At 42.1% G+C, this 12,095-nt stretch overlaps 1 protein-coding gene across 1 annotated transcript in view; it reads right to left on the bottom strand.

Moving 5' to 3' along the window:
- Positions 1-2,277: 2,277 nt before the first annotated feature.
- The window catches only part of ADARB1 (adenosine deaminase RNA specific B1), a 42,145-nt gene continuing 32,327 nt past the window's right edge, over positions 2,278-12,095 (bottom strand). The window contains exons 8-10 of the mRNA XM_039728651.1: positions 9,902-10,083; positions 4,297-4,475; positions 2,278-3,125 (exon numbers count right to left, since the gene is read on the bottom strand). Of these exons, the coding sequence (XP_039584585.1) occupies positions 2,949-3,125; positions 4,297-4,475; positions 9,902-10,083 (538 nt within the window). The 3' untranslated portion in view covers positions 2,278-2,948. The remainder of the gene's footprint in view (positions 3,126-4,296; positions 4,476-9,901; positions 10,084-12,095) is intronic.

Raw genomic sequence — 12,095 nt, 5'->3', positions numbered from 1 at the left:
AATCAGTAAGAATAGTCTACAGTTATTACCAGTCCTGAGTACAGCCATAAGCAAGATTTCAAGTGTTAATCTTTAGGCCCACATTTTCTTAAAATTATCCTGCAGAACATATATCTATATATATATATATATATTTAAAACATCTATATTTAAAATTATCTATTCACCTAACCTATAAAACTTTACTACAAGCCAGACTGCCATCTGGAGAAAAAAACACCTTAAATTCAATTTCAAGTATTCATCAACATTAAAGTTGTTACTCTAAGTCCTTTGAAGATCCTGAGACAAATACTAAATTATAATTATGTAAATATTCAATCAATCAAAATAATTATATAAATATTCAATCAAATAGAAGGGAAAAAAATTAGTAAAAGAAGAGAAGCAGCTCCCAGAGCAGCAGTACAAGTTCCCTGGGCAGGCCAGCTCCCACCTACCCAGCCCAGGCTTTCCAGAGCCCTCAGCCTCCAAAAGCTGGTCTCCTACAAAATCTGGCAGCTGCCAGAAGCCGAGTTGTCTGATCTATTTTGCAGTCACTTGAGATTATAAAGATGGCTGTCCCTCCTTGCTCAGTGACAAAGATTTCCAGGGAGCTCTCCCTACTTCCTTCCACTGTGAGCTGCACAAAAAGGAACAAGGGATTGAAGGAAGCCAAGCAGTTTTTATTGACTCCCAGAAGACAGATATGGACTGCAGACACCCCTGGAAAACTTCTTTTTAAAATCCCAGAATTACCAACAAGAGAACTCTTCCTCACAAATAACCTGACACAACTCCTTCGTCAAAAGATTTTGGCAAGGAACTTATTTCCATTACAGTTCAATGTTAATAGTTCATTCCAACACCTAAAAATCTATGTCTATAATACTTTTTAAATATTTTGTTCATATTTTTGACTTAATTAAAAAAAAAAACACTTTGAGCTACTACTTTCCTAGTCCTCAAAAAAATTCAGAGAGACACCAACGTTTGAATGAGTCGCTCAAAAATGTGTATTTCACCTGAGAGCAGTAATGACTCCAAGGAAATACACACAGCTTGACCACTTCTTCCTCAGAAAAATAAGTTCACACACTCAACTACAGCCCCAAGCAGAACTTCTGCAGTGTCACCGAGACAAGGGCAGTCCCAGGACTGGTGTCCCAGTGCTTGCAGAGTGTGACCAGGCACAGCTGGATTCCTTTCTCTTTTGAAGAGGTCAGTCTGCACCTCAGCTGGACGATGACTCCAAGAGCCTTGCTGGGCCTGCAGAGGCCACGGGAGTGCTCCCAGCTTTAATGAGAAGCTGACAGGGTGACTGAAGCCACCACAAAGGTGGATTAACCCAGCCCTTGTGTTGCAGCTTCTCCCCCAGCACCTGGAAAAGGCAGTAACCGTTATATCAACCTCTAGCAGCATCAACCTCTAGCAGCATCAATTCCCTGAGGGTCACAGATTCTCTTGTCTTCCCAGAGGAATGCTTGCTGCTTTCCACAGTACCACCCCAATGTCTGTTTGCACCTCAGTGTCTTCCTCCCAGGACAGGAACCCAGAGACTTCAACTAATGCACAAGTGATTTTCAGGTCTGATCAGGTTCTGAAGCTGAGAAGAGGCTACTACTCCAGCAGAAATGCCTCAGCATTCATGACTGGCCAGGAGTGGTTTACACCAAAGTCTTCAACACCCCAAGGGCTTGCTGACCCCAGGGGTGCTGGGGCTGAGGTGCTCCTTCTACACAGCACTTAATCAAACCTCAGTATCTCACTTCCATCTTAACATTTTTACATAAAGCAGAAGTGTTCACACCTTCAGGAAAAACACTTTATTAAGGAATAGTCAAAACTATTGACTATTGACTATGAATATATCCAATAGATGGACACACATTTGAGAGCAACTTACCTAATTAGCTTCATGATGCCCATCACACATGTAAAGCCCAAAGGCAAGGGAGTCTCAGACACAACAATTTGGCTGAAAGCAGATATAACTCACAGGAAATAAGTTTTAAGAATTGGTTTCTCTGTTACAAGAGTTTCTAGAGGAGAGCAATTAATACCCAACAAGTAGTCACTGGTTTTGGCAACTCAGGCTTGGTGCCCTTAAAATGAGCAAATTTCTTTAAAGCTGTTACATTGCTGTTACAGTTAATATTGTATTCGGATGAGTTCCTGGGATACACAAATCACCTACTTCTAAACAGGCTTCTGCATGTTATAGACTAAACTTCTTACAAATAATTATTTTGCTGTTTCCAGTTTACAATGGTAAAAAAATGAAGACTTCACAATGGGTATAAATGGGAGGTAAATGTATTTTTAAAAACAGAATAAAAAGCTGCATGTTAAAAACTGGCTCACAGACTAATAAATACATACATCAAAGACATGAAATTTTCAGCAGCTGGTTTTAAAGAGCAAGGAATTGGGAAAAAAAACTAGCTGTCCAGACTCCATTCCACCTCTGTGGTCTATGTACTAAAAATATCTGCAGTTGAAAAACAAGTTAACAGAGGAGTAGAATCAGCTTTGTCACCTATTTTCTTTTTTAAAAATTAAGCTACTTCCTAAAAGTGTGGTGTAAAACCTAGAGAAACTATTAATTTCTTCATGCATTTGATGACATTGAATTAAAAAAGAAATTATTTTAACCCAGAAAAAATGAGTCATTGTATACAGTAAGGACAGCCTTACTGCAAGTTTTCTACAGTAAAAGTATTTCTAGAAATACACCAGAAATTACTTTCCTATAACAAAATATACAATTATGTGTTGCATCATCATTGAGTTTCAATACTCAGGCAAAACAGAAACAGCTACTGTGAAGTTTCAAAAAAAAACCCAAAGAAACCCAACTCCAAAGAGCAGAAAGATGTTTTGACGGCTGTGGAGATGCCAGAAAGCAATGCTGGACACCAGGAATCTCCAGAACAACTCCCCTTCCCAAGTGATGTGCAGTTTGTGAATCAGACTGTGAGGGAAAACTGATCCTGTTCTATGGGCTTCTCCACCCAGGCTCCAAGTCCAGCCTTCAGGAATGCTTTAAACAAACACTCTTTGGCAGTCTGATACTCGGTGGCTCCTTGCTTGGTGTCGTGGTACAGGTTGGGCTTGAGGATCTTCGAGCGCAAGCTGGAGGAAAGCTGTGGGGTTGAGAGACAAGAGAAGGAGAGAGATGAGACCCCATGAAGCCAAACAGCACCAGAGTGACTGAGTTATTTAAACAGCTAATATTAAACAAGGTAAGGATCTAGCAAACAAAACACTGAGGCCAAAAAGCCACAGACACACCTCCTGGATGTTTTCTTTCTGAGAGTAAAGAGTGAAACCTCAGCAGTGAAAATGGGATTATCCTTCCAAATAAATTAAAATGCAAAGGCAAGCTCAAAGGAGACAGCACCCTTTGCCTACTCAGCTATAAACCAAGGAAGATGAATTTTGGACCAGATAGCATCACATTAAAAAGTAAGTTAACAAACACATTGATTCTTCTCCATTACTCCATGGAGCAGCAGCTACCTGGCCTCAAGTTATACATGGGGAGGTTTAGATTAGATATTAGGGGAAAAAAATTCACTGAAAGGGTGTAGCCATGATATTTTCTGAAAAATCCTTTGCCAGGATTTTTTCCTGAGGAGCTGAGGAGCCTCAGGAAAGCAATGTAAAGAATAACTATCTGCTGCTGTGGAATGCAACAGGTACATCTGTGATTGGTGCATGTGAGATGTTTCTACTTAATGACCAACCATGATCCAGCTGTGTCAGACTCTGAGCACCACAAGCTTTTGTTATCATTCCTCTCCTGTCATTTCTAGCCTTCTGATGGATCCTTTTCTCTCTATTCTTTTAGTATACTTTTAATATAGCATTTTAGTATAAAATATATCATAACATAATAAACCAGCCTTCTGAAACATGGAGTCAAGATTCCCATCTCTTCCCACGTCCTGGCATCCTCAAACACAACCACACTAGGGTTGTAAAGCATTGGAACAGGCTGCCAACCACACGAGGGTTGTAAAGCATTGGAACAGGCTGCCCAGGGAAGCAGTGGGGTCACCATCCCTGCAAATGCTCAAACAAGGTGTGGATGTGGTGGCAGAGGGCATGGTTTAACACGGTGAACATGGTGGTGTTGCTGCGCTGATAGCCGGACTCGACAACCTTAGGAGTCTTTTCCAGCCTTAACGATTCTGTGGCTCTGACAGGAGGCTCAGCTTAAAAGAGGCTGAGGAAGTGGTTTGTGAGCACAGAAAGCAGACCCTCGTGTCTCAGCACGCCCCGAGGGCGGCCCAGGGCCCCGTGGAGCCGCACCTTGGCGTGGATGCGCATCCAGCGGCTGTAGAAGGCGTGCTTGCAGAGGCGCGACGCGCGGCCCATCTCGTCCTTGCCCGTCGTGGCGTTAATGACTTCCAGGGCAGAGTCGCCCACGGTCCAGTTCACACTGAAGTTTGGGGCTTTGCCTGGCTGACGGGCTTCTGCGTTGCTGATACCTGAAAGAAAAGTGATGTTTAATGATGATAATAAAGAGAAATGCTTGGCTTTTGGTTTTGTGTTGGGGGGTGAACAGTCTTAGAAGCAGATCTTTTATTTTGAGGGCTTTCTCCTGCAGATTTCTCACCCACTCACAGAGTGACATCTCACTCTTATTCTGGCTAAAGTGCTCTCTAGTTCTGTCCCTCCCAGCAGGGCAAGTGTGCACTGCTGGAGAAAGCAACCTCCTCAGCAGAGGGGACCATGGAGAGCTCTGTGGCAGGACTTCATGGGGTTCATCTCACTCCTAATGGATGTGAAGCTATGAACCCTGGAAATGTTCATGGCCAGGCTGGATGGGGCTTGGAGCAGCCTGGGATAGTGGAAGGTGTCCCTGCCCATGGCAGGGGGTGGGATGAGAGGGGCTTTACAGACCCTTTCAACTGAAAGCGAGCCCCATGCTCAGCACCCTCCACAAAGCCAGAACTGGCAGATATTTGGGACTTCCAGCACAAACCCACTGTGGTCCAGCTGACTCCCCACGTCACAGGCCAGTGCTGCACATTGAGCCCAGAGAACCACAGGACTCCAACCCAAATGGATGTGAAGCTATGAACCCTGGAAATGTTCATGGCCAGGCTGGATGGGGCTTGGAGCAGCCTGGGATAGTGGAAGGTGTCCCTGCCCATGGCAGGGGGTGGGATGAGAGGGGCTTTACAGACCCTTTCAACTGAAAGCGAGCCCCATGCTCAGCACCCTCCACAAAGCCAGAACTGGCAGATATTTGGGACTTCCAGCACAAACCCACTGTGGTCCAGCTGACTCCCCACGTCACAGGCCAGTGCTGCACACTGAGCCCAGAGAACCACAGGACTCAAATCACTTTGCTCAGGTGTTAAATTAGGCAACACCTTCCAACCATGGCTCTGTCTCCAGGGATGGAGAAGCAAAGCACCACAATCCAACCCAAGTGCAAATTGAGTCTGGCAGGATTTATTCTCCACAACACCCCGGTGCCCAAAGATGGAATGTACACAAGGAAGGTCACAGCAGCTGCTGCCATGCACAGGTGACTCCTCAGATATTGCAGGGGTGGCAAAACTCTATTTAAGATGTCTCAGTCACCTCACGAGGAGAGAACAAAGCACCAGGGCAATTTGTTCTTCCTAGTAAATAAAAACCCCACTTTTACTTTAAGGCAGCTCCCACCAAGAACCTATTTCAAGTCTACTCCACTGTTAGGCCAGGTCCAACACTTAATAACATCTAAAGAATTTGTGGAAATTGAACATAAGCAACACAGCAGGATGCATTTCTGGCTGACATCTGGAACACAATCCAATAAAGCTGGGATCCTGGGAGCAGGACTGGCTCACCTGGCTCAGTCTCATGGCACCTCTGGGCACAGCACTGAGAGTAGGCAAGGTCAGAATGACCCAGCAAAATTCAGTTTGCTTCCTATCATCAATTCCTCATTTAATAAACAAAGAAACCCTTTGAAATATAAACCACTGAAGCTGTTGTATTTTTAGCCTTGGTTTGGATCAATCTTGTCACTATGACTGATAAGAAATAATTAACTGAATAATAACAGAAAATAACCTACTATTCTCCATTTTCTTAAAATATAAGCTGAAAAAACTGAGAATTGGTACAGAAGTTGGCTTTACCAAAAGTACTGAGGCAAAAGTGCTAAGAAATTGATGCCACATGGAAATTTTTTGTCTTTTTTTTTTCTTTAATTTAATGACATCTATACTACTACCTTTTCTTAAATTCCATACACTATTAAACAAGTACAGGGATCAGAGGTCACCAAGTACTCCAAAACTCTTGTGATGTCACAACCAGTCCCACCAGCAAATCAAACAGAAGTGAGAAAGCTGAACATTCAGCATGCACTACATTTCCACTGCAATGATATGATTCTATTCCTTGGGTTTTGATGAATTAATTTTTTTTTTTTAAAAACCACCAAAACCAACCCAGATTTAGAATTTCAGATAGATTTAATAAATAACAACCCATTCAGCTGCTTATTTGTATGCAAAAACCCTGGAGAGATGTCAAAGGATCACAAGTAGCAGGGACAGGGAATAAAGGTCATCTCAAAATCAAAGCATTTGATAAAACTTTAGGTAGTTAATATCTTCCCCCTCAAAATTTAGACATGAATACAGCACAATATGCTGAGATTGGAAACAGAAATTTAGGATAGAAAATCAAATATTTTACTTTTCTTTGAAAACTAATAGAACTAAAGCTATTTAGAGAACATTGTTCAGAACTTATTGTTGAGTATTATTACCAAGGGGTATGACAAACAAAAGCAAAGGTCACAGTTCTTTGTACACTGCTTATATAAATAATAAAGTTTGACAGTTCTTAGAGGAGAGAGCTAAAACAAGCTTCATGAAAAAGGACACAGAAAGCTGAAAAACACCAATGTGAACAGGAGGATAAGGTACCAAGGGAACAGCCAAATACAAAAATCACCAGAAGTTCTGCTGAAGGATTTTTTTTGGTCTACCTTAAAAACAAGTGCACTAACACTTGGATAGAGATGATTTCTTTGGGAAGAGTGAACCCGGGATGTGTGGGGGGGGGGGACTGAGGTAGGATCATTGATGATATAAATTATTTTAAAACAGCAATAAGAGGAGCTATAGCAAACAGCAGCAGAAAAAAACCTCACATACTAGGTGTATAGGCCGTAAAAAGAGAGGTTAAATTCTTCACAGATAAATATAAAGCAACACATATTAGGAAAAAAACCCAAAGCAATCTTGCACAAGGAGTGCTGGACTTGGAGCTTGATATTAGCATTCAGGAATGAGATTTTAGTTTCTAATATTCAGTTCTACCAAAAGGTCAGGTCAGTCAGCAACAGTAATCAACGTGAATGTCAGGAATTATTAGTGAAGGATCAGGGAAGTGAACAGAATTTATGCCAGTACATGGACTAGTATTGCTGCTTTACCCTGAATATCAGCTACTGCTCTGGTCTCACCAACACAAAATGATCCTTTATGTGACAGGGTCTCTGTGCAAGAAACAACAAAGTAGACTAAGACACTTCAGCTTGCAAAAAAATAGGATTTATGTAGGAAGGAATAACTCAGAGGTGAAGCAAACTGAGTGTCATGACCACTACTCATGGCCTGGACCTCACAGAGCACTGAGGAACATCTAATTGAGTAAATTAGCATAAGGAAAGTTCCTTTGCAAAAACCTTTGCACATTCCACTATCTTCCTCACTCAAGGAGGCCACAGATGGCAAAAAGTTGAAAACATTAAAAAAATGGAACTAGGAATGAACAAATTAAAGATGTGTTAAGGATTTCTAAACACAAAGATCTCAGTACCTGACTGGGGCTTGAGCCCAGGTGAACTCCTGCATGCCCACCTCCCACAGTGGCTCCTCCCCAAAAAAGAGTTTGTGCAGGTCACCCTGCAGATGGGCAACTTGACATTAGCTCATTTATCCAACCACCCTCACTCTGACTGAGGAATAATTTTTTTTTTTCCAGATTATTTTAGAAATTTACAAGATTCAAATCTGTCTTCTCTTCAAGAGGGGTGGCCACCTCTCACGGAGAGCTCAACTGCCCTCAGTGCTGGGGTGCTAAAGGAACCCTGAAAAGCTGGATCCTGCAACCAAGGCTTCCAAGAGTCAGCACAGGAGGGAGTTCTCTATGAACAGACGGATTTCCTGCATTCCTCAGCTGAAAAACACCTGCTCTGGTATGCACATTCCCCACTGGAATTGAATATATGGGGATGTGTTAGTGGTGGAGAGGGCAGTGCTGGGCTTGTGGATGGATTCAATCATCTTGGGGGCCTTTTACAATCTCAATGATTCTATGATTCAACCTGCTAGCAAAAGGTTTAAATAAAAACTCTTATAAACAAAGAAAGATGATGAAAGACAATTTTTAGCAGTACAAACAGTATCTCAAAATAATTTTGACTTAATTCAGGTGCCTCAACAGACATAAAATTTGCTTTATTAGAGGAAGAAAACCTCTTTTGACAGTACTTTCTCAGCTAAACAGGCAGGACAGTGGGGAAACACAGGTATTTCTGTTCTAGTTCATTCCCCTGGTGGAAATAAATCTCAGAGGGGTGTGTGTGATACAAGAAAGAACACAGAACTGGAGACAGGTATTCCTGCCATGCTTCTTCTAGGTAAGAATACACTGAAAAATGTGAATCCAAGAGCACACGGGCAGCTACACAAATGCCCCAGCTGAATCTAACAGCAGAGGTCAGAAAATCAGCTTTCAAGACTGAACCAGTAAAAGAAAAGACATCAACATAGTTCTCAGCCCAACCTCCTAAAGAACCTTTCTGTACATTTTTGAGATGTGTATTTTTGTGAAAACTCCACAGCTGAGAACATTTCCGAGCTCTCTCTGCTGCACAGCAAGTCCTGGCTCAACTGTTTAAACAGATGGTTCTCTTTCATGGGAAATAGATGATAGCACCATTGCAGAAAGATGATTTTCAAGAAGACAAGGTACTGTTACATGCTGTGAAAAGGATAACAAAAATGCTTCTCACCCTGCCACAAACCTGCTGTCTTGAAGGACTGATAAAAATTGCCAAAAATCAGGCAGAAATAGTCCATACATCAGCTACTATGCCCATAAAACTATTAGATATTTGGTACAGAGTGTTGCAACTGTTACTTACTTGCTAATATAAGGAAAAATACATTATTTAACATTTTTATACATCCTAGTTCAGGGAGTCCTTATCACCTTTCTTAACTAAAGAAATACTCATTTGTTCACAATGCTCTTTTCCCCACTCTGTCCCCAGATATTTTAAAAAAATTCATGTCATACTTTAAACATGCTTTAAAATTATGAGCTGGGCTTTCTTCCCTGGAAAATAAACACATGCCAAAAGCTAACCTCTACAGAACAAAGCAATAAAAAGATCACAGTTCTAAAGCTTTCAGAGCATTATTGTAACAAGCCATTTTAGAATTTAAGACAGGTGAGGTGTTATCTCCGTCCATTTTGAGTTGATTATTGACCTAAAAAATGTGAACCAAGTGGGTCTATCTTGTCATAGTGACAGATGAAGGGACCACTCAACAAAAATCTGCAGTGCAAGAGAAGTGAGTGAGTGCTAACACACTATTCCACAGGTGGGAAGAGATTTCCCTAAGCCTTCAACTCTGCTCACATTTTCCTGGGCATGCTCCATGAAAACTCATCTCAAGTTTCATCCCCCAATTCTTTCCAACTTTTAAAGGTCCTTGCTATGGTATTTCTGACTGGCTGTCTGTATTATGTTTGGACCACAGCTCCTCTATTGCAAGCAGCAAGCAGTTTACTCACAGCACACAGTTTGCAAGGTTTTGAGAACTACAAAATCACAATGCTACTGGAACAGACTTAGTTACCGGCACGGCCTTCTCCATTAGATACTTGCCACTAAGTAAAGGTCTGTTGAGTGTATAAAGAGGTGGTAGATCTTCTATCTCTGCTATCCTCTGGTAAACGGCTCTGGATAGATGATCCCCATGATATAAACTCCCCAAGATGATGCTAGAGAAGTAAATTGGCTCCACAAAGAGGCTAAGTAAGGCTCCTTGAATACCCAATACGTTCCACCTAAGAGGGAGGGAAAAACAAAACAAAACAAAAAACAAAAAAACACTTTCTTTTTAATGAAACAAGTAACATCTGCCAGACATAACAGCAGTTAATCACAATGGACCAGACTTTCAACCCTTCCTCCTGACTAGCACATGACCATGTAGCATAAGCTGTGACACCTGCCAGAATTTCAGAGATCAGCTATGGGGATACTCAGTGTAATCCTGAGTAAAATGACCTAAAACAGGAGCAGGCTCTGTAACTTGTACCCCTGCTAACATGTCTGGTGATGCAATTTCCAGCACTCTAATGCCAGAGATGGACAGGATCATTCAATGTGAGAAAGCCAAACTGTGAGATTCTCCACCAGAAACAGCAGCTCCAGAAGACACCTGGCAGGGAGAAGAGCATCCTTCCCAGAGCACAAGAAGGATTCTCTGCAAGACCTCCATACCTCACCAGCACAAGGAAAGGCCTGTCCTTCAAACCCTGGCCCAAGTGGCCACATCCTGCTGACACAAAGGGCATGAGCACTGGCTTGCAATAGCCATGGGACAAAACTGAATATGAAAACTGAAAGCATACAAAGAATGCATACAATCCTTGCTCTCTTTAGTTGCTTTACAGATTCCAAACATAAATCCCTGTCTGAGCACTGTGATTTACACTGGATCAGGTCTGGGATATAGAATGCCTAGGAGCAAAACCCTGATTGTGATAATTTTTTTAATTGTGTTCATTTGATAAAGTTTGGGCTCTCAATGCCTCTGGAACTGTCACACAAAATACTTTTGAAAACCTCAACATCTCCTGCAGAGTATTTTCACTGCCTTGCTCTGAGGACTACTGAGGCACTATGAAAATACCATATTTCAGAATGGTTTGGCTTGGAAGGGACCTTAAACATAATCTAGTTTCAAACCCTGTCACGGCAGGGACACCTTCCACTACCCCAGGTTGCTCCAAGCCCTGTCCAACCTGGAGTCCAACTGCAAAGTCAGACACAAGCAGCAGGAAAAGTTTCCTTTGGTGCTTGGCTAAAACAGAGGAGCACATGAGAAGCTCTTGTGCTCCCATATAAGAGTTGTCCTTATTAAAAAGCCCATGTTATACCAGGTTTCAAGGTTCTGCTAGGAAAACAGGGAATTCAGATGCTGCTAACAGTGTTGCCTGCAGCTTGTGCTGGGCAGGCTACACATCAGCATCCTTTTGGGCTAGAAATTCTAAACCACAACTGTTTCACTACTGCAATAACCCAACTACACAGGCGGGCTTCAGGACTTGCAATATGTTTCTCTTTCTTAAATATAAAAACAAAGATTACAATCCAAAGAAACTATTTCTTTGCATATCTTTAGTGATGATGAAAATGGAGGCAATATGCATTAATTTACTCATCCATCATGAAAAAATCTGGCCTTAATAACTGAACAAAAATACTGTGCTAATATATGAGGTGTATTTTACATGGAATAAAGGCATATTTTTTATAAGACTGAAAACACAATCAGCAACCAAGTGTCAGAGTAAAGATATCAAGTGAAAATTGCTGATTCCCAGGACAATATGCCTTTCTGACTGCTACAGACACAGGTAGCACTATGGAACAAACACCTGGAAAGAATTCAAGACTGAGCATTGCAAGCTGAGGTTTGCAGACAAGGCACGTCCCATTTCACATTACATGATCAGTGCTTAAGTGATGATAGACATTTTAAAATAGGCCAAAGCACTCCTCTGGCAAGCCCTTACTTCCTAAATAAACCCTTTTCCTTACTCCTGACTTCAGTACTTCCAGAGCTCATGTTTTGCTGCTTCCTCCCACAGCTGGTGACCTTCTCTGGAGCAGAAAATGAAAGCTGACATTTGTCTTGTGAGCTTCTGATCAGAGAAGGGTGAGGAGTGAGGACAGCTGAGCAAAGCTCTGCAGAGAGGACTGAATGAGCTGAAATTATTGGGCACAGGCCTGTTTTGCTGGGTTGTGTTGAACCCCGCACCCCAGCACACACTGCTCGTGCTGGGCTCAG

The sequence above is a fragment of the Passer montanus genome, unplaced genomic scaffold, assembly GCF_014805655.1.
Source record: "Passer montanus isolate IOZ18808 unplaced genomic scaffold, ASM1480565v1 scaffold66, whole genome shotgun sequence".
Lineage (NCBI taxonomy): Eukaryota > Metazoa > Chordata > Aves > Passeriformes > Passeridae > Passer > Passer montanus.
Note: the sequence above shows the minus strand (reverse complement) of the source record. Positions and strands in the feature narration are given on the sequence as shown.